The sequence below is a fragment of the Oncorhynchus clarkii genome, chromosome 27, assembly GCF_045791955.1.
Source record: "Oncorhynchus clarkii lewisi isolate Uvic-CL-2024 chromosome 27, UVic_Ocla_1.0, whole genome shotgun sequence".
NCBI lineage: Eukaryota > Metazoa > Chordata > Actinopteri > Salmoniformes > Salmonidae > Oncorhynchus > Oncorhynchus clarkii.
Window position 1 is genome coordinate 16,338,387 of NC_092173.1, and position 22,253 is coordinate 16,360,639.

General features: G+C 50.7%; 1 protein-coding gene across 1 annotated transcript in view; it reads left to right on the forward strand.

The window, feature by feature from the left end:
• The window catches only part of LOC139386405 (unconventional myosin-VIIa-like), a 51,943-nt gene that overhangs the window by 22,006 nt on the left and 7,684 nt on the right, over positions 1 to 22,253 (forward strand). The window contains exons 12-34 of the mRNA XM_071131979.1: positions 789 to 999; positions 1,736 to 1,871; positions 2,721 to 2,827; positions 4,728 to 4,865; positions 4,975 to 5,133; positions 5,726 to 5,818; positions 6,566 to 6,660; positions 6,822 to 6,906; positions 7,106 to 7,324; positions 7,537 to 7,620; positions 8,263 to 8,496; positions 8,673 to 8,876; positions 9,214 to 9,390; positions 14,750 to 14,839; positions 15,064 to 15,191; positions 15,910 to 16,036; positions 16,224 to 16,343; positions 16,574 to 16,747; positions 16,896 to 17,123; positions 20,294 to 20,461; positions 20,787 to 20,904; positions 21,501 to 21,627; positions 22,009 to 22,178. Of these exons, the coding sequence (XP_070988080.1) occupies positions 789 to 999; positions 1,736 to 1,871; positions 2,721 to 2,827; positions 4,728 to 4,865; positions 4,975 to 5,133; positions 5,726 to 5,818; positions 6,566 to 6,660; positions 6,822 to 6,906; positions 7,106 to 7,324; positions 7,537 to 7,620; positions 8,263 to 8,496; positions 8,673 to 8,876; positions 9,214 to 9,390; positions 14,750 to 14,839; positions 15,064 to 15,191; positions 15,910 to 16,036; positions 16,224 to 16,343; positions 16,574 to 16,747; positions 16,896 to 17,123; positions 20,294 to 20,461; positions 20,787 to 20,904; positions 21,501 to 21,627; positions 22,009 to 22,178 (3,392 nt within the window). The remainder of the gene's footprint in view (positions 1 to 788; positions 1,000 to 1,735; positions 1,872 to 2,720; positions 2,828 to 4,727; positions 4,866 to 4,974; positions 5,134 to 5,725; positions 5,819 to 6,565; positions 6,661 to 6,821; positions 6,907 to 7,105; positions 7,325 to 7,536; positions 7,621 to 8,262; positions 8,497 to 8,672; positions 8,877 to 9,213; positions 9,391 to 14,749; positions 14,840 to 15,063; positions 15,192 to 15,909; positions 16,037 to 16,223; positions 16,344 to 16,573; positions 16,748 to 16,895; positions 17,124 to 20,293; positions 20,462 to 20,786; positions 20,905 to 21,500; positions 21,628 to 22,008; positions 22,179 to 22,253) is intronic.

Here is a 22,253-nt window from a genome sequence, read left to right on the forward strand (position 1 = left end):
TAACCCTAACCTGTACTCTTACCCTAGCCCTAACCTTAACCCTAACCCTAAACCTAACCCTAACCTGTACTCTTACCCTAGCCCTAACCTTAACCCTAACTCTAAACCTAACCCTAACCTGTACTCTTACCCTAGCCCTAACCTAAACCCTAACTCTAAACCTAACCCTAACCTGTACTCTTACCCTAGCCCTAACCTTAACCCTAACTCTAAACCTAACCCTAACCTGTACTCTTACCCTAGCCCTAACCTTAACCCTAACTCTAAACCTAACCCTAACCTGTACTCTTACCCTAGCCCTAACCTTAACCCTAACTCTAAACCTAACCCTAACCTGTACTCTTACCCTAGCCCTAACCTTAACCCTAACCCTAAACCTAACCCTAACCTGTACTCTTACCCTAGCCCTAACCTTAACCCTAACTCTAAACCTAACCCTAACCTGTACTCTTACCCTAGCCCTAACCTTAACCCTAACTCTAAACGTAACCCTAACCTTAACCCAAAAACCTAACCTTATCCCTAAACTTAACTCTAGCTCCTAACCCTAAAACAAACCCTAGCTCCTAACCCTAAAACTAATTCTAACCCTAACACTAATTCTAACATTAACCCTAAACTCCCTAGAAATAGCCTTTGACCTTGTGGGGACCAACAAAAGGTCCCCAGTTGGTCAAATTTTTGTTTGTTTACTGTTCTTGTGGGGACTTCTGGTCCCCACAAGAATAGTTACACACACACACCTGCCCTGCGTTCATGTGTGTGTATGTGTGTCTCCCCATTAACAGTTTTGAGCAGCTGTGCATTAACTTTGCCAACGAGAACCTGCAGCAGTTCTTTGTGAGGCATGTGTTCAAACTGGAGCAGGAGGAGTACAACCTGGAGCACATTAACTGGCAACACATCGAGTTCACAGACAACCAGGACGCCCTGGACATGATCGCTATCAAACCCATGAACATCATCAGCCTCATAGACGAGGAGAGCAAGTTCCCCAGGGTAATGATGACAGTATAACCCCAAGGTAGAGGAGAGGGGAGATGAGAGGAGGATAGGGGGTGGGGGAGAGAGGGATGAGAGACATGATCGTATCAACCCCATGATCATCATCAGCCTCATAGATGAGGAGAGCAAGTTCCCCAATGTAACTACATTATAAATAGATATAGTACATATACATATGTATGATCTTAATTTGACCACCCTGTTGCAGGAAATGTCAAATTTGTAGTGTATTTGTAGTGTATTTGAGTTTTAAAAAGGCTTCTGAAGTTTGTAATTTCCACTTAGAAATTTCAGACTTGATTTTCCCTTACGTACAATGTATCAACCCATGAAATTATAATCCACATAATATTTCACATTTCCTGTAGCTGCAGGATTGTTTTTCTGCTGTAGCAAACTGGCTAAAATTAAGATCCTACATCTGTAGTTTCCTAACGTAGAAGGAAGAGGAGTGAGGGAGAAGAGAGGTAACAATTATAGATGGAACAGTATAATGTACTGTATCCAGAGAGAATGAATGTAATCAGATATTTGTGTAAACCTGCTCTATCCCTCTCACCTACTCTCTCACCTTCTCTCTCTCTTTCTCTCTCTCTCTCTCTCTCTCTCTCTCTCTCTTTCTCTCTCTCTCTCACTTTCTCTCCCTCTCTCTCTTTCTCTCTCTCTCTCTCTCTCTCTCTCTCTCTCTTTCTCTCTTTCTCTCTCTCTCCCACCTCTCTCTCTGTTTCAGGGTACAGACACTACTATGTTGAATAAGTTGAACTCTCAACATAAATTGAACACCAACTACATCCCTCCTAAGAACACTTATGAGACCCAGTTTGGCATCCAGCACTTTGCTGGGGTGGTCTACTACGAGACACGAGGTAAGTGACAACATTATGACAACATGATTATCACGTACTGACTGACTGATTATTACATGCAACATGATGACCAAATTCAGCAACTCTTGGAGGACAGTGGAAGTTGATAAAATGCTTATTTAATGTTAAAACCAACATGTGTCACGCCCTGGTCTTAGTATTTTGTGTTTTCTTTATTATTTTGGTCAGGACAGGGTGTGACATGGGTTAATTATGTGGTGTGTTTTGTCTTGGGGTTTTTGTAGGTATTGGGATTGTGGTTAGTGGGGTTGTCTAGAAAAGTCTATGGCTGCCTGGAGTGGTTCTCAATCAGAGGCGTTTATCGTTGTCTCTGATTTGGAACAATATTTAGGCAGCCATATTCTTTGAGTGTTTCGTGGGTGATTGTTCCTGTCTCAGTGTTTGTTTGCACCAGATAAGGCTGTTTAGGTTTTCATGTTTATTGTATTGTATTGTATTGTTCGTGTTTATCTTTTATTAAAATATGTATCGAAATAACCATGCTGCATTTTGGTCCGCCTCTCCTTCGACGGAAGAAAACCGTAACATGTTTTCGTCCATAGCCTTCATCAGGGTTTTGTGATGACCACCCTCAATGGAAAAGTCACTGTAAAGGGTTCTTCACAGGACTAATAGAGCATAGGACACACTAGACCCAATTTCCTTAAGAATAACCAATAGGCTTATCAATAACCAATAGGCTTATCAATAACCAATAGCCTTATCAATAACCAATAGGCTTATCAATAACCAATAGGCTTATCAATAACCATTAATAACCAATAGGCTTATCAATAACCAATAGCCTTATCAATAACCATTAATAACCAATATCCTTATCAATGATAGGTTTCTTGGAGAAGAACAGAGACACCCTGCACGGTGACATCATTCAGCTGGTTCACTCCTCCAGGAACAAGTTCATCAAGCAGATCTTCCAGGCCGATGTTGCCATGGTAATGCAACCTCCGTCACCCAAGCAACCCTTCGCCCTAGCAAACACACAGTCACTCGACCTACCCCTCCTCACTACACCTTGATGACATCACAGATCACTCACTACTTGTTGGCTAGTTTCTCTGAGTGGTCATCATGAAGCGTTCCAGACAGATGGCTGTCTGTTCTGGTTATCTTATGATCTGTGTCCCAAATGGCACCCTATTATAAGTAATGTACTAAATAGGGAATATGGTGCCATTTGGCATGTAGTTTTCTCAAGGGTTGTTTTCTCTGCATGTCATGCTGCTTGCACACTTCTCCTCCCTCTGTCGCTTCACTAATGTGTGGCAAGATGCTAACATTACACTGTCTTTCCTCTGTCTGTCTGTCTGTCTGTCTGTCTGTCTGTCTGTATCTGTCTGTATCTGTCTGTCTGTCTGTCTGTATCTGCATGTCTGTCTGTCTGTCTGTCTGTCTGTCTGTCTGTATCTGCATGTCTGTCTGTCTGTCTGTCTGTCTGTCTGTCTGTCTGTCTGTCTGTATCTGTCTGTCTGTCTGTCTGTCTGTCTGTCTGTCTGTCTGTATCTGTCTGTCTGTCTGTCTGTATCTGCATGTCTGTCTGTCTGTCTGTCTGTCTGTCTGTCTGTCTGTCTGTCTGTCTGTATCTGTCTGTCTGTCTGTCTGTCTGTCTGTCTGTCTGTCTGTCTGTCTGTCTGTCTGTCTGTCTGTCTGTCTGTCTGTCTGTCTGTATCTGCATGTCTGTCTGTCTGTCTGTCTGTCTGTCTGTCTGTATCTGCATGTCTGTCTGTCTGTCTGTCTGTCTGTCTGTCTGTCTGTCTGTATCTGCATGTCTGTCTGTCTGTCTGTATCTGTGTGTCTGTCTGTCTGTCTGTCTGTATCTGCGTGTCTGTCTGTCTGTCTGTCTGTATCTGCGTGTCTGTCTGTCTGTCTGTCTGTATCTGCGTGTCTGTCTGTATCTGTCTGTCTGTCTGTCTGTCTGTCTGTCTGTCTGTATCTGTGTGTCTGTCTGTCTGTCTGGCAGTCTGTCTGTCTGTCTGTCTGCGTGTCTGTGTGTGTGTTTGTATCTGTGTGCCTGTGTATCACACGTGTGTGCATGCACAGGTATGTATGTCTGCCTTAGTGTCTGGTTGGCTACCTTCCGGGTGATAATATGGGCCAACCTGAAGAAAGAAAAGAGGATAGATAATATCCATCCCCTCCTCCCTCCCTCCTCTCCTCCCTCCCTCCATCCGCTGGCTGTGTATAGCAGACATATCGTCTCTCGTTCTGTGGAGCCCAGGTTGCATTTCTCTGGCCTTAAACTTGGTGCCAATGTTTTGGTGACATCCCTTCCTGTCTACCTGCTGGTTCTCTCTCACCTCTGTAAAGATGTTGCTTTCCCGTTTAATTCAGGTTGTTTTGAGGGAAAAAGGGGGGTGCAACTCAATATTAGGAAGGTGTCCTTAATGTTTGTACACTCAGTATATTTAGACATTGAGTTTTAAAGAACAATAGCTTGATATAACTGTTGTTGGCATTACTGCAGTTCTAACCTTTACAATGAGACGTGTAGAACATTTTAACCACTGTCAAAATATATCTGTCACAATATGAGCTACATTTAGTCTGGTTTCCTGTAGAGGGAATAAAAGGGAACTTAACAGAGTGGAAGAGAGAATGGAAAAAAGGAGAGTAAGCGAGAGAGGAAAAGGGATAGAATCCATTGTTACTAACCTATGTTGGTGTGTGTGTGTGTGTGTGTGTGTGTGTGTGTGTGTGTGTGTGTGTGTGTGTGTGTGTGTGTGTGTGTGTGTGTGTGTGTGTGTGTGTGTGTGTGTGTGTGTGTGTGTGTGTGTGATGCGTGCGTGCGTGCGTGCGTGCGTACGTGCTTGTGTGTGTGTGTGTGTGTGGTTGTAGGGGGCGGAGACCAGGAAGCGCTCTCCCACTCTGAGCAGTCAGTTCAAGCGTTCTCTGGAACTGCTGATGAGGACTCTGAGTGTGTGTCAGCCCTTCTTCGTACGCTGCATTAAACCCAATGAGTACAAGAAACCCATGGTGAGTATGTGTGTGTCTGCGTGTGTCTGCGTGTGTGTGTGTGTGTGTGTGTGTGTGTGTGTGTAAAAATGTAATTGTTGTGTGTATATCTGTCTGTCATCTCTCCCAGCTGTTTGACAGGGAGCTGTGTGTTCGTCAGCTGAGGTATTCAGGCATGATGGAGACCATTCGTATCCGCAGAGCTGGTTATCCAATCAGATACACCTTTGTTGAGTTTGTGGACCGCTACAGAGTCCTCATGCCAGGAGTCAAACCTGCATACAAACAGGTAAGCGACCGTTAGAGTTCATATCTGCCAGCTGTTTGAAAGGGAGCTGTGTGTTCATCAATACTAAAAGCCTTCTAATAAGTCTTCGCCAAAGCTTGCCTTGGCTGTGACTGTTGTCAATGGTTACCTACCCACTGATGTTACCTGTCCCCTGATGTTACCTGTCCACTGATGTTACCTGTCCCCTGATGTTACCTGTCCACTGATGTTACCTGTCCCCTGATGTTACCTGTCCACTGATGTTACCTGTCCCCTGATGTTACCTGTCCACTGATGTTACCTGTCCACTGATGTTACCTACCCACTGATGTTACCTGTCCACTGATGGTACCTGTCCACTGATGTTACCTGTCCCCTGATGTTACCTGTCCACTGATGTTACCTGTCCCCTGATGTTACCTGTCCACTGATGTTACCTGTCTACTGATGTTACCTGTCCCCTGATGTTACCTGTCCACTGATGTTACCTGTCCCCTGATGTTACCTGTCCACTGATGTTACCTGTCCCCTGATGTTACCTGTCCACTGATGTCACCTGTCCCCTGAGGTTACCTGTTCACTAATGTTATCTGTCCACTCTGTGTGTGTGTAGGAGGACCTGAGGGGAACTTGTCAGCGTATAGCAGAAGTTGTCCTTGGGAGAGATGATGATTGGCAGATGGGAAAGACCAAGATCTTCCTCAAGGTAACTATAACACCTGGACTGAGTCCCAAATAGCATCATATTAGGGTGCCTGGTCTCTGTGTGGGTAGCAGGTAGCCTAGCGGTTCAGAGCATTGGAACAGTAACTGAAAGGTCGCTGGTTCGACTCCCCGAGCCGACTAGGTGAAAAATCTGCCGATGTGCTCGGAACTTCACCCTAATTGTATGTCGCTCTAGATAAGGGCGTCTGCTAAATTACAATTTTTTTATGAAAACACTTAAATGGAGAAAAGTAGTGCACTATATAGGGAAAAGGGTGACATTTGGCAGAAGTTCTGCATTTTTGATAGAGGTTTTATCTGAAATATGCAAGTTGTCTACAATACCTTGTCTTAGTAAGAGGGAAGAAATTCACTGTGCAGTGGAACTCAACCGCAATTGTGCCTCTGTTCACGAGGACAGCACTAGGGGTGGGGTCAGTGGTGGGCTGATTATCATGGTGATGGTCGTCATAGCTGAGGTAGTTATCAGAGCGACCAGCTGGTCAGACAGGAAGTAAAACAGGAAGTAAAATCTGTGAGGTGAAGCCAGGGCAGCAAGGGCAGCGCCCACACTTCCCCAACAGGAAACAAACAGCTCAGAGGAGGAGAGGAAATGAACAGATTAGAGGAAGAGAGGGATGTCATGAACATAAATCAGAGGGTCTTTAGAATGTCTGTTTGGAATCTACTGATGATCACTTCTAGTTTGTGTGTGGCTGTGTGTCTGCACGTGTGTGTGTTTGTTTAGGACCACCATGACATGCTGTTGGAGATAGAGAGAGACAAGGCCATCACGGACAAGGTCATCCTCATCCAGAAGGTTGTACGAGGCTTCAAGGACAGGTGAGGCCGTAGTCATAGCAACCCGGTTAGACTGTTGGCACAGCAACCCGTTTAGACTGTTGGCATAGCAACCAGTTTAGACTGTTGGCAAAGAAACCAGCTGAGACTGTAGTCATTGTAACCAGCTTTGAGTTAACAATCGCATCACTTGGTCTCAACAGGTCCAACTTCCTGAAGATGAGAAAGTCAGCCATGATGATCCAGAAGACGTGGCGAGGATATCACTGTCGCAAGAACTATGGAGCTGTGAGTTTTAAAAACTTGATCACTTCTTATTGACATGAGCTGAACTGTTCCTTGTATCATTAATCAAATGACAATCTCTTACTTTAATTTCTCCTCCATGGCCTCTCCACCTCCTCCCCCTCTTCTCCTCCTCTCCTCCCCTCCCCTCCACCTCCTCCCCCTCTTCTCCTCCTCTCCTCCCCTCCTCTCCACCTCCTAGATGCGGGCAGGGTTTGCCAGACTCCAGGCGTTGTACCGCTCCAGGCGGCTGTACGTAACGTACCACGTGGCCAGACAGAGAGTGATGGGTCTGCAGGCCAGGTGTAGAGGCTGTCTGGTCCGAAGGGCCTTCAGACACCGCCTATGGGCCGTCATCACCATCCAGGCTCACACACGGGGCATGATCGCACGACGCCTCTACAAGAGACTGAAGGGAGAGGTGAGAAAGAGACAGACACACGCAGTGCAGACTGAAAGAAAGCCTCAGTCCCTTTCACTCTCACATCCTAACCCTTCCTCTCTCTTTCACGCTCTCTTTCTCATTCTCTCTCTACCTCTCTCTCTCTCTCTCTCTGTTTCCTCCCTCTCTCTTCTCTGTTTCCTCCCTCTCTCTCTCTCTGTTTCCTCCCCCTCTCTCTCTCTCTCTCTCAGTATCGGAGGAGGTTGGAGGCAGAGAAGCTGCGTCTGGCTGAGGAGGAGAAACTGAGGAACCAGATGAGCGCTAAGAAGGCCAAGGTCTGGAACACACACACACACACACACACACACACACACACACACACACACACACACACACACACACACACACACACACACACACCAAAAATATGAGGGGGCACAAAATAGGTGAGGATGGCTGGGGGTGGTCCGGAGGGGGGCTAGGCCCTGCAGTTAGAGTTATAATCATTATTCTTAATTCTATGTAAAATATATGTCAATTTTTCTGCATATCTAAGCATACCTCTTGAGCTGTCTGTATCCTCCTGACTGGTGGTTCTGAATTTAAAGAAACTAAATATGCTTCTCTGCATCTGTGCTAAAATCTGAGTAAAATATTGAAAGAAATGTGAGTCTAATTCAATATATTTAGTTATTGCTTGCTTTTCTGAAGTCTACCAACCTTGCCTGCAGGCATGCCAGCTAAGCCAGTTAGACAAGCTAGCTACTCTAACTTGGTAGCCTGAAATGGTTTCATGGCAGCTAGTTATGAGGTTGTCAGATTGGGAACCTGTCTGGGCTAGCGTCTATGTGGCTAGTACTATTACAGAGAAACAACAATTGTTTTTAGGACAAATCTGAGTGGCCACTTGCCCCTGTGGCCCCTATGGGCATGACGCCTCTGCACACACACACCTATTAACACCCAGTCTTCTGCAGGTTGAAGCAGAGCGTAACCACCAGGAGCGACTGGCCCAGCTAGTGAAGGAGGATGCGGAGAGAGAGAAGAGAGAAAGGGAGGAGGTGCGGAGGAAGAAGGAGATGGTGGAGCAGATGGAGAAAGCCAGACATGAGCCGGTGAACGACTCTGACATGGTGGATAAGATGTTTGGCTTCCTGGGGACAACAAACTCCTTCCCTGGCCAGGAGGGTGCGCCACCAGCTGGGTTCGAGGTGAGAAGGTCGCCACCTAGTGGACACACAGACACAATGTTACAGTTAACACCTTAATCTGCTCTGGGCTACGTTCCAATCGTTCGCTAAGTGTCTTTGTGTGCGTGTGCGTGTGTGTGTGTGTGTGTGTGTGTGTGTGTGTGTGTGTGTGTGTGTGTGTGTGTGTGTGTGTGTAGGACTTGGAACGTGCCCAGAAGGAGCTTGAGGAGGAGGATTTAGATGATGTTCTTCCTCTCCCTGAGGATGAGGAGGATGACCTGTCGGAGTATAAATTCGCCAAGTTCGCTGCCACCTATTTCCAGGGCACCACAACACACACCTACGTCCGACGGCCACTTAAACAACCGCTGCTGTTCCATGAAGACGAGGGCGACCAGCTGGTTGGTCACATGACCTCTCAACTCTGACACCTAACCCCTGACCTCTAACCCCAGTAGACCATGGGTGTTTGTCAGACTGTTGTTTCAGGCAGCCTCCTTCTACCCAACTGTACTTTCTAATCACAGCATGGACACTGTTTAGGGTTGCAAAAATTACAGTAACTTTTCCCTACTTTCTCCAGTTGTCCAGAAATCCATATTGGAAGATTCCTGGAATCAGGAGGGAATAAGTAGGAAATCGGGAATCTTCCAACCACGATTGATAGAAAACCAGGGAAATTTGGTTAAAGTACCGGAATGGCTGCAACCCTAACACTGTTGGTTGCTCTTCCCCCAGGCAGCGTTAGCGGTATGGATCACGGTGCTGAGGTTCATGGGAGATCTCCCAGAGCCCAAGTACCACACGGCCATCACTGACGGCTCGGAGAAGATCCCTGTGATGACCAAGATCTACGAGACGCTGGGCAAGAAAACCTACAAGAGAGAACTACAGGCCCTGCAGGGGGAGGGAGAGGTGAGAGGAGGGAGGGGAGAGAGAGAACTACAGGCCCTGCAGGGGGAGGGAGAGGTGAGAGGAGGGAGGGGAGAGAGTGAACTACAGGCCCTGCAGGGGGAGGGAGAGGTGAGAGGAGGGAGGGGAGAGAGAGAACTACAGGCTCTGCAGGGGGAGGGAGAGGTGAGAGGAGGGAGGGGAGAGAGAGAACTACAGGCCCTGCAGGGGGAGGGAGAGGTGAGAGGTGAGAGGGAGGGAGGGGAGAGAGAACTACAGGCCCTGCAGGGGGAGGGAGAGGTGAGAGGGAGGGAGGGGAGAGAGAACTACAGGCCCTGCAGGGGGAGGGAGAGGTGAGAGGAGGGAGGGGAGAGAGAAAACTACAGGCCCTGCAGGGGGAGGGAGAGGTGAGAGGAGGGAGGGGAGAGAGAGAACTACAGGCCCTGCAGGGGGAGGGAGAGGTGAGAGGAGGGAGGGGAGAGAGAGAACTACAGGCTCTGCAGGGGGAGGGAGAGGTGAGAGGAGGGAGGGGAGAGAGAGAACTACAGGCTCTGCAGGGGGAGGGAGAGGTGAGAGGAGGGAGGGGAGAGAGAGAACTACAGGCCCCGCAGCGGGAGGGAGAGGTGAGAGGTGAGAGGGAGGGAGGGGAGAGAGAACTACAGGCCCTGCAGGGGGAGGGAGAGGTGAGAGGGAGGGAGGGGAGAGAGAACTACAGGCCCTGCAGGGGGAGGGAGAGGTGAGAGGAGGGAGGGGAGAGAGAGAACTACAGGCCCTGCAGGGGGAGGGAGAGGTGAGAGGAGGGAGGGGAGAGAGAGAACTACAGGCCCTGCAGGGGGAGGGAGAGGTGAGAGGAGGGAGGGGAGAGAGTGAACTACAGGATCTGCAGGGGGAGGGGGAGGTGAGAGGAGGGAAGGGAGAGAGAGAACTACAGGCCCTGCAGGGGGAGGGAGAGGTGAGAGGTGAGAGGGTGGGAGGGGAGAGAGAACTACAGGCCCTGCAGGGGGAGGGAGAGGTGAGAGGAGGGAGGGGAGAGAGAGAACTACAGGCCCTGTAGGGAAAGGGAGAGGTGAGAGGAGGGAGGGGAGAGGGGAGAGAGAGAACTACAGGCTCTGCAGGGGGAGGGAGAGTTGAGAGGAGAGGGGAGAGAGAGAACTACAGGCCCTGTAGGGAAAGGGAGAGTTGAGAGGAGAGGGGAGAGAGAGAACTACAGGCCCTGTAGGGAAAGGGAGAGTTGAGAGGAGAGGGGAGAGAGAGAACTACAGGCCCTGTAGGGAAAGGGAGAGTTGAGAGGAGAGGGGAGAGAGAGAACTACAGGCCTTGCAGGGGGAGGGAGAGGTGAGAGGAGGGAGGGGAGAGAGAGAACTACAGGCCCTGCAGGGGGAGGGAGAGGTGAGAGGAGGGAGGGGAGAGAGAGAACTACAGGCCCTGCAGGGGGAGGGAGAGGTGAGAGGAGGGAGGGGAGAGAGAGAACTACAGGCTCTGCAGGGGGAGGGAGAGGTGAGAGGAGGGAGGGGAGAGAGAGAACTACAGGCTCTGCAGGGGGAGGGAGAGGTGAGAGGAGGGAGGGGAGAGAGAGAACTACAGGCCCTGCAGGGGGAGGGAGAGGTGAGAGGTGAGAGGGAGGGAGGGGAGAGAGAACTACAGGCCCTGCAGGGGGAGGGAGAGGTGAGAGGGAGGGAGGGGAGAGAGAACTACAGGCCCTGCAGGGGGGGGGGGGAGGTGAGAGGAGGGAGGGGAGAGAGAGAACTACAGGCCCTGCAGGGGGAGGGAGAGGTGAGAGGAGGGAGGGGAGGGAGAGAACTACAGGCCCTGCAGGGGGAGGGAGAGGTGAGAGGAGGGAGGGGAGAGAGAGAACTACAGGCTCTGCAGGGGGAGGGGGAGGTGAGAGGTGAGAGGGGGGAGGGGAGAGAGAACTACAGGCCCTGCAGTGGGAGGGAGAGGTGAGAGGAGGGAGGGGAGAGAGAGAACTACAGGCCCTGTAGGGAAAGGGAGAGGTGAGAGGAGGGAGGGGAGAGGGGAGAGAGAGAACTACAGGCTCTGCAGGGGGAGGGAGAGTTGAGAGGAGAGGGGAGAGAGAGAACTACAGGCCCTGTAGGGAAAGGGAGAGTTGAGAGGAGAGGGGAGAGAGAGAACTACAGGCCCTGTAGGGAAAGGGAGAGTTGAGAGGAGAGGGGAGAGAGAGAACTACAGGCCCTGTAGGGAAAGGGAGTGTTGAGAGGAGAGGGGAGAGAGAGAACTACAGGCCCTGCAGGGGGAGGGAGAGGTGAGAGGAGGGAGGGGAGAGAGAGAACTACAGGCCCTGCAGGGGGAGGGAGAGGTGAGAGGAGGGAGGGGAGAGAGAGAACTACAGGCTCTGCAGGGGAGGGAGATGTGAGAGGGGGAGGGAGGGAACTACAGGCCTTGTAGGGGGAGGGAGAGTTGAGAGGAGAGAGAGAACTACAGGCCCTGCAGGGGGAGGGAGAGGTGAGAGGAGGGAGGGGAGAGAGAGAACTACAGGCCCTGCAGGGGGAGGGAGAGGTGAGAGGAGGGAGGGGAGAGAGAGAACTACAGGCCCTGCTGGGGGAGGGAGAGGTGAGAGGAGGGAGGGGAGAGAGAGAACTACAGGCTCTGCAGTGGGAGGGGGAGGTGAGAGGAGGGAGGGGAGAGAGAGAACTACAGGCCCTGCAGGGGGAGGGAGAGGTGAGAGGTGAGAGGGAGGGAGGGGAGAGGGGAGAGAGAGAACTACAGGCTCTGCAGGGGGAGGGAGAGTTGAGAGGAGAGGGGAGAGAGAGAACTACAGGCCCTGTAGGGAAAGGGAGAGTTGAGAGGAGAGGGGAGAGAGAGAACTACAGGCCCTGCAGGGGGAGGGAGAGGTGAGAGGAGGGAGGGGAGAGGGGAGAGAGAGAACTACAGGCTCTGCAGGGGGAGGGAGAGTTGAGAGGAGAGGGGAGAGAGAGAACTACAGGCCCTGTAGGGAAAGGGAGAGTTGAGAGGAGAGGGGAGAGAGAGAACTACAGGCCCTGCAGGGGGAGGGAGAGGTGAGAGGAGGGAGGGGAGAGAGAGAACTACAGGCCCTGCAGGGGGAGGGAGAGGTGAGAGGAGGGAGGGGAGAGAGAGAACTACAGGCCCTGCAGGGGGAGGGAGAGGTGAGAGGAGGGAGGGGAGAGAGAGAACTACAGGCTCTGCAGGGGGAGGGAGAGGTGAGAGGAGGGAGGGGAGAGAGAGAACTACAGGCTCTGCAGGGGGAGGGAGAGGTGAGAGGAGGGAGGGGAGAGAGAGAACTACAGGCCCTGCAGGGGGAGGGAGAGGTGAGAGGTGAGAGGGAGGGAGGGGAGAGAGAACTACAGGCCCTGCAGGGGGAGGCAGAGGTGAGAGGAGGGAGGGGAGAGAGAACTACAGGCCCTGCAGGGGGAGGGAGAGGTGAGAGGAGGGAGGGGAGAGAGAGAACTACAGGCCCTGCAGGGGGAGGGAGAGGTGAGAGGAGGGAGGGGAGAGAGAGAACTACAGGCCCTGCAGGGGGAGGGAGAGGTGAGAGGAGGGAGGGGAGAGAGAGAACTACAGGCTCTGCAGGGGGAGGGGGAGGTGAGAGGTGAGAGGGAGGGAGGGGAGAGAGAACTACAGGCCCTGCAGGGGGAGGGAGAGGTGAGAGGAGGGAGGGGAGAGAGAGAACTACCGGCCCTGTAGGGAAAGGGAGAGGTGAGAGGAGGGAGGGGAGAGGGGAGAGAGAGAACTACAGGCTCTGCAGGGGGAGGGAGAGTTGAGAGGAGAGGGGAGAGAGAGAACTACAGGCCCTGTAGGGAAAGGGAGAGTTGAGAGGAGAGGGGAGAGAGAGAACTACAGGCCCTGTAGGGAAAGGGAGAGTTGAGAGGAGAGGGGAGAGAGAGAACTACAGGCCCTGTAGGGAAAGGGAGAGTTGAGAGGAGAGGGGAGAGAGAGAACTACAGGCCCTGCAGAGGGAGGGAGAGGTGAGAGGAGGGAGGGGAGAGAGAGAACTACAGGCCCTGCAGGGGGAGGGAGAGGTAAGAGGAGGGAGGGGAGAGAGAGAACTACAGGCCCTGCAGGGGGAGGGAGAGTTGAGAGGAGAGGGGAGAGAGAGAACTACAGGCTCTGCAGGGGAGGGAGATGTGAGAGGGGGAGGGAGGGAACTACAGGCCTTGTAGGGGGAGGGAGAGTTGAGAGGAGAGAGAGAACTACAGGCCCTGCAGGGGGAGGGAGAGGTGAGAGGAGGGAGGGGAGAGAGAGAACTACAGGCCCTGCAGGGGCAGGGAGAGGTCAGAGGAGGCAGGGGAGAGAGAGAACTACAGGCCCTGCAGGGGGAGGGAGAGGTGAGAGGAGGGAGGGGAGAGAGAGAACTACAGGCTCTGCAGTGGGAGGGGGAGGTGAGAGGAGGGAGGGGAGAGAGAGAACTACAGGCCCTGCAGGGGGAGGGAGAGGTGAGAGGTGAGAGGGAGGGAGGGGAGAGAGAACTACAGGCCCTGCAGGGGGAGGGAGAGGTGAGAGGAGGGAGGGGAGAGAGAGAACTACAGGCCCTGTAGGGAAAGGGAGAGGTGAGAGGAGGGAGGGGAGAGGGGAGAGAGAGAACTACAGGCTCTGCAGGGGGAGGGAGAGTTGAGAGGAGAGGGGAGAGAGAGAACTACAGGCCCTGTAGGGAAAGGGAGAGTTGAGAGGAGAGGGGAGAGAGAGAACTACAGGCCCTGTAGGGAAAGGGAGAGTTGAGAGGAGAGGGGAGAGAGAGAACTACAGGCCCTGTAGGGAAAGGGAGAGTTGAGAGGAGAGGGGAGAGAGAGAACTACAGGCCCTGCAGGGGGAGGGAGAGGTGAGAGGAGGGAGGGGAGAGAGAGAACTACAGGCTCTGCAGGGGGAGGGAGAGGTGAGAGGAGGGAGGGGAGAGAGAGAACTACAGGCCCTACAGGGGGAGGGAGAGTTGAGAGGAGAGGGGAGAGAGAGAACTACAGGCTCTGCAGGGGAGGGAGATGTGAGAGGGGGAGGGAGGGAACTACAGGCCTTGTAGGGGGAGGGAGAGTTGAGAGGAGAGAGAGAACTACAGGCCCTCCAGGGTTAGGGCGAGGTCAGAGTAAATATTTAACTGTGCTGTGAGGACAAATGTACTTACTACGACTGTGATATGTCATTGTCTCACCTAGCTGTCTTAAGATGAATGAATAAGAACTGATTAAGAGCTTCTGCTAAATGACTAAAATGTAAAATGAGGGAGGAGGGAAGAGGTGGGAGTAATCGATAATAACACTTAGCTATAATCTCATTCGGTTAGATTCTACCTTAGTTAAACCGTCATGGTCTGATACCCAGTGTTGCTCTGGGTAGTACAACACAGTAGTGCTTCCTAGAAGACGTTTCCTACCTGATTCATAAACTGTGTCCTGCTGTAACCCCTCTCCTATAGACCCCCCATTCAGACAGCAACAAGAAGAACAGTGTCCGACACAAACTAGTGTCCCTCACACTGAAGAAGAAGTCCAAGATTACTGAGGAGGTAAGAGAGAGGAAGAGGAGAGGAGTATCACTGTGGAGGAGGTGTTGGAGTTGAAAGCATCCTAGAAGTGGTGAAATGGCCCTATTTAGTAAATTACTTTTGACCAGAGCCCTATGCTCCATGATAAATAGTAGTGCACTATATAGGGATAGGGTGCCATTTGGGACACAGACAGTATGTAGATCTGATAGAATGTCTAGTGTTGATGATGAGTTTTCTGTTAGGTGACCAAGCGCCTGAACGACGGAGAGATTAGTCTCCATGGCAACAGCATGTTAGAGGACCGGCCCACCTCTAACCTGGAGAAACTCCACTTCATCATCGGCAACGGAATACTACGACCTGCCCTGAGGTAGATCCACACACATACGAGCACACCCACACACATGCTTACACACACATGCTTACACACACACACACACACCCACACACATGCTTACACACACATGCTTACACACACACACACACACACACACACACACACACACACACACACACACACACACACACACACACACACACACATGCTTACACACACATGCTTACACACAGACACACACACACACACACACACACACACACACACACACACATGCTTACACACACACCCACACCCACACACATGCTTACACACACACACACACACACACACACACACACACACACACACACACACACACACACACACACACACACACGCTTACACACACATGCTTACACACACACACACACACACACACACACACACACACACACACACACACACACACACACACATGCTTACACACACACACACACACACACACACACACACACACACACACACACACACACACACACACACACACACACACACACACACACACATGCTTACACACACATGCTCACACACACACACACACACACACACACACACACACACACACACACATGCTTACACACACACACACACACACCCACACCCACACACATGCTTACACACACATGCTTACACACACACACACACACACCCACACACACCCACACACACACACACACACTCTGACCTGTCCAGTGTGTGTACTCTGTAGGGATGAGATCTACTGCCAGATCTGTAAGCAGTTGAACCAGAATCCTTCTAAGAGCAGTCACGCCCGCGGTTGGATCCTCATCTCTCTGTGTGTCGGCTGCTTCGCTCCCTCTGAGAAGTTTGTCAAGGTCAGTCAGAATACACATACTACTATAGACTCTCTGCTTGCGTCCCAAATGACACCCTATTCCCTTTATATAGTACTTTTGACCAGGGTCCACAGAGCCATTTGGGATGTAGCCATTGTTAAACTCTATACTTTCTCTATAATTACATCCCTTCCTCTATAACTGCATTACATCCTGTCTCCTCCAGTACCTGCGTAACTACATCCATGGTGGTCCTCCTGGCTACGCCCCGTACTGCGAGGAGAGACTCAGACGCACGTTTGTTAACGGCACCAGAACACAACCCCCGTCCTGGCTGGAGCTACAGGTGCACACACGCACACACGCTCGCACAAACAAACAAACAAACAAACATACAAACACATACACACACACAAATAAATATCCCTTACCTCTCATTCTCCTCTCCTCTCTCCACATCTCTTCTTCTCGTCCCTCCATCTGTCCTCCCTCTCCCCCCTCTCTCCCCCACCCCCTCTCCCCTCCTCCACCCTCCCTCTCTCTCTCTCCCTCTCCATTCTCTTTCTTCTCTCCCAGGCCACTAAGTCTAAGAAGCCCATCATGTTGCCAGTAACCTTTATGGATGGGACCACTAAGACGTTGTTGACAGACTCAGCTACTACGGCCATGGAGCTGTGTAACGCCCTGGCAGACAAGATCAGCCTCAGAGACCGCTTTGGATTCTCTCTCTATATCGCCCTGTTTGACAAGGTAATACACAGCCACACATACACACACACACACACACACAAGGATGCACGCACACAAACACACACACAGGTACACAGGCAGGCATGCACGCGCATACACATCATGCATGTGCAGTATTCCAGTGTGAGCAGTGTGTGTGTACCACCAGGTGTCCTCCCTAGGCAGTGGAAAGGACCATGTGATGGACGCAGTGTCCCAGTGTGAGCAGTATGCCAAGGAGCAGGGTGCCCAGGAGAGAAACGCCCCCTGGAGACTGTTCTACAGGAAGGAGATATTCACCCCCTGGCACAACCCTGCAGACGACGCTGTGGCCACCAACCTCATCTACCAACAGACTGTACGGGGGGTAAAGTTTGGAGAGTACCGCTGTGACAGGGTGAGTTTTACAATCACGTTGACCATCTCTCTCTCTCTCTAGCTCTCTCTCTCTCAATTCAATTCAATTCTATTTAATTCAAAGGGCTTTATTGGCCTGAGAAACAAATGTTTACATTGCCAAAGCAAGTGGAATAGACCATAAACAAAAAGGAAATAAACAAGGAAAACATCTGTCTCTCTCTTTTCGTCTATACAATGACTTGGTAGAGCTAGCCAGTCAGCAGTACTATGTGAACTAAGGATCTCAGATCCTGACCCTAACCTCTGTCTCTCTCTCCAGGATGACTTGGCAGAGCTAGCCAGTCAGCAGTACTATGTGAACTAAGGATCTCAGATCCTGACCCTAACCTCTGTCTCTCTCTCCAGGATGACTTGGTAGAGCTAGCCAGTCAGCAGTACTATGTGAACTAAGGATCTCAGATCCTGACCCTACCCTCTGTCTCTCTCTCCAGGATGACTTGGTAGAGCTAGCCAGTCAGCAGTACTATGTGAACTAAGGATCTCAGATCCTGACCCTAACCTCTGTCTCTCTCTCCAGGATGACTTGGCAGAGCTAGCCAGTCAGCAGTACTATGTGAACTAAGGATCTCAGATCCTGACCCTAACCTCTGTCTCTCTCTCCAGGATGACTTGGTAGAGCTAGCCAGTCAACAGTACTATGTGAACTAAGGATCTCAGATCCTGACCCTAACCTCTGTCTCTCTCTCCAGGATGACTTGGTAGAGCTAGCCAGTCAGCAGTACTATGTGAACTAAGGATCTCAGATCCTGACCCTAACCTCTGTCTCTCTCTCCAGGATGACTTGGCAGAGCTAGCCAGTCAGCAGTACTATGTGAACTAAGGATCTCAGATCCTGACCCTAACCTCTGTCTCTCTCTCCAGGATGACTTGGGAGAGCTAGCCAGTCAGCAGTACTATGTGAACTAAGGATCTCAGATCCTGACCCTACCCTCTGTCTCTCTTTCCAGGATGACTTGGTAGAGCTAGCCAGTCAGCAGTACTATGTGAACTAAGGATCTCAGATCCTGACCCTACCCTCTGTCTCTCTCTCCAGGATGACTTGGCAGAGCTAGCCAGTCAGCAGTACTATGTGAACTAAGGATCTCAGATCCTGACCCTAACCTCTGTCTCTCTCTCCAGGATGACTTGGCAGAGCTAGCCAGTCAGCAGTACTATGTGAACTAAGGATCTCAGATCCTGACCCTACCCTCTGTCTCTCTCTCCAGGATGACTTGGGAGAGCTAGCCAGTCAGCAGTACTATGTGAACTAAGGATCTCAGATCCTGACCCTAACCTCTGTCTCTCTCTCCAGGATGCCTTGGGAGAGCTAGCCAGTCAGCAGTACTATGTGAACTAAGGATCTCAGATCCTGACCCTAACCTCTGTCTCTCTCTCCAGGATGACTTGGGAGAGCTAGCCAGTCAGCAGTACTATGTGAACTAAGGATCTCAGATCCTGACCCTACCCTCTGTCTCTCTCTCCAGGATGACTTGGGAGAGCTAGCCAGTCAGCAGTACTATGTGAACTAAGGATCTCAGATCCTGACCCTACCCTCTGTCTCTCTCTCCAGGATGACTTGGGAGAGCTAGCCAGTCAGCAGTACTATGTGAACTAAGGATCTCAGATCCTGACCCTACCCTCTGTCTCTCTCTCCAGGATGACTTGGGAGAGCTAGCCAGTCAGCAGTACTATGTGAACTAAGGATCTCAGATCCTGACCCTAACCTCTGTCTCTCTCTCCAGGATGACTTGGGAGAGCTAGCCAGTCAGCAGTACTATGTGAACTAAGGATCTCAGATCCTGACCCTAACCTCTGTCTCTCTCTCCAGGATGACTTGGGAGAGCTAGCCAGTCAGCAGTACTATGTGAACTAAGGATCTCAGATCCTGACCCTAACCTCTGTCTCTCTCTCCAGGATGACTTGGTAGAGCTAGCCAGTCAGCAGTACTATGTGAACTAAGGATCTCAGATCCTGACCCTAACCTCTGTCTCTCTCTCCAGGATGACTTGGCAGAGCTAGCCAGTCAGCAGTACTATGTGAACTAAGGATCTCAGATCCTGACCCTAACCTCTGTCTCTCTCTCCAGGATGACTTGGGAGAGCTAGCCAGTCAGCAGTACTATGTGAACTAAGGATCTCAGATCCTGACCCTAACCTCTGTCTCTCTCTCCAGGATGACTTGGTAGAGCTAGCCAGTCAGCAGTACTATGTGAACTAAGGATCTCAGATCCTGACCCTACCCTCTGTCTCTCTCTCCAGGATGACTTGGCAGAGCTAGCCAGTCAGCAGTACTATGTGAACTAAGGATCTCAGATCCTGACCCTAACCTCTGTCTCTCTCTCCAGGATGACTTGGTAGAGCTAGCCAGTCAGCAGTACTATGTGAACTAAGGATCTCAGATCCTGACCCTAACCTCTGTCTCTCTCTCCAGGATGACTTGGTAGAGCTAGCCAGTCAGCAGTACTATGTGAACTAAGGATCTCAGATCCTGACCCTACCCTCTGTCTCTCTCTCCAGGATGACTTGGCAGAGCTAGCCAGTCAGCAGTACTATGTGAACTAAGGATCTCAGATCCTGACCCTAACCTCTGTCTCTCTCTCCAGGATGACTTGGCAGAGCTAGCCAGTCAGCAGTACTATGTGAACTAAGGATCTCAGATCCTGACCCTAACCTCTGTCTCTCTCTCCAGGATGACTTGGTAGAGCTAGCCAGTCAGCAGTACTATGTGAACTAAGGATCTCAGATCCTGACCCTAACCTCTGTCTCTCTCTCCAGGATGACTTGGGAGAGCTAGCCAGTCAGCAGTACTATGTGAACTAAGGATCTCAGATCCTGACCCTAACCTCTGTCTCTCTCTCCAGGATGACTTGGGAGAGCTAGCCAGTCAGCAGTACTATGTGAACTAAGGATCTCAGATCCTGACACTAACCTCTGTCTCTCTCTCCAGGATGACTTGGGAGAGCTAGCCAGTCAGCAGTACTATGTTGACTATGGTTCTGATCCTAGCTCTAACTAATCCCCCTTCTCTCTCTCTCTCCCTCCCTTTCTCTCTCTCTAGGATGACCTAGCAGAGTTAGCCAGTCAGCAGTACTATGTTGACTATGGTTCTGATCCTAGCTCTAACTAATCCCCCTTCTCTCTCTCTCTCCCTCCCTTTCTCTCTCTCTAGGATGACCTAGCAGAGTTAGCCAGTCAGCAGTATTATGTGGACTATGGTTCTGAGATCCTGACAGAGCGTCTGCTGAGCCTGATCCCATCCTACATCCCCGACCGAGAGGTCAGCTCCTCCCGGAGTGTGGAGAAATGGGCCCACGTCATCATGGCTGCCCATAAAAAGGTGCTCCTCGCTGAGGAACGATTTGCCAGGCTCCCTTCTAGGGACTCTGGATGTCACAGGTTTTGATGTTTGATCTAGTAAACTACCAGGTTTTACTTTCAATTATTTTGATCATAATATGTGATTGTTTTAACTCGTTTTTTAAATACACCCATTATAAGTCACTAAGGATGTGTCCCAAATCGCACCATATTTCCTACATAGAGCACTACTTTTTTACATGATCACTATGGACCCTGGTCAAAAGTAGTGCACTATATAGGGAATAGGAGGCCATCTGGGACACAACCTAACTGTTTGTCCCCCCCTCTCCTCTCCACACCAGGGCATCTACACCCAGCAGAGGTTTGACCCCCAGAAGGTGAAGGAGGAAGTGGTGGACTTCGCTCGCTACAAATGGCCGCTCCTCTTCTCACGCTTTTATGAGGCCTTCAAGCTCTCAGGTATGTTACTCTACCTGCTGTAACGTACCTGCTGTACCTGCTGTAACGTACCTAATGCAACGTACCTGCTGTAACGTACCTGCTGTAACGTACCTGCGGTAACGTACCTGCTGTAACAAACCTGCTGTAACAAACCTGCTGTAACAAACCTGCTGTAACAAACCTGCTGTAACAAACCTGCTGTAACGTACCTGCTGTAACGTACCTGCTGTAACGTACCTGCTGTACCTGCTGTAACGTACCTGCTGTAACATACCTGCTGTAACATACCTGCTGTACCAACTACCTTCATTAATACCTGTCAGTCAGTCTGTTTGGTGCTGAACCTCATCATATCTCTTGCGGAGGTTGTTCCTGGAAACTACTGTAGGTATACATGTGATCTAGGCTTAGTCCTAATTTCCTCACTCCTTCCAAAGTGTGCATGCACCCTACCCGTCATGGATTTACAAGCATTGGATTGGTGTACTCGTTCGCTGTAGGGAGTCCATGACAGGGAGTTTGAAAGTGTGCACTTTGGTATGAGGACAGAGAATCGGGACACAGCCCTAGACACGGGTCCATACTCTGATCCCGCCCCTCACTCCACCATACAGGTCCAAGTCTGCCTAAGAATGATGTCATTGTGGCGGTGAACTGGACAGGGGTGTACTTTGTGGACGAACAGGAGCAGGTGCTGCTAGAACTCTCTTTCCCAGAGATCACTGCAGTCTCCAGCAGCAGGTGATTTGGAGTCCATCCTAACACTGTTGCCCTCTCAACCATAAACATATCAATTACTCTGTTTCTTTTTATTTTCTTCTATCCTCTTTTCTCCTAAACTCATAACTCATAACTTCAAGAAGCTTACTATGTAGCCAGTAACCATTAATATTAATACATTTCATTTGTATAATTAGATAGCCACCCTCCTTACTTAGGCTAGCCACCCTGTGTTGCTGTTTTGTTGGTGGACACCTCAACCCCCTACATTTAGCTGACCTTTTAGGGAATAAATGGCAAGCGACTGTATTCCTTTCTTTCTCTCCCTTCTTCTGAGACTGCTAGTTAGCTCCGTGCATGAGCAATTCTTTGAGCATGTTGTCTTCTTCTGTGTGTTGATAGAGGTGGTAAGCTGCAGGGGCAGAGCTTTACGTTGGCGACCATAAAGGGCGATGAGTTTACGTTCACGTCGACCAACTCTGAGGACATCAGAGACCTTGTGGTAACGTTCCTAGAGGGCCTGAGGAACCGGTCCAAGTACGTGGTGGCTCTGCAGGACAACACCAACTCTGGTGAGTAGAGTACACACACAAACACACACACACACCCCCACACACATCCACACAAACTGTACCTTGTCCCCTCTA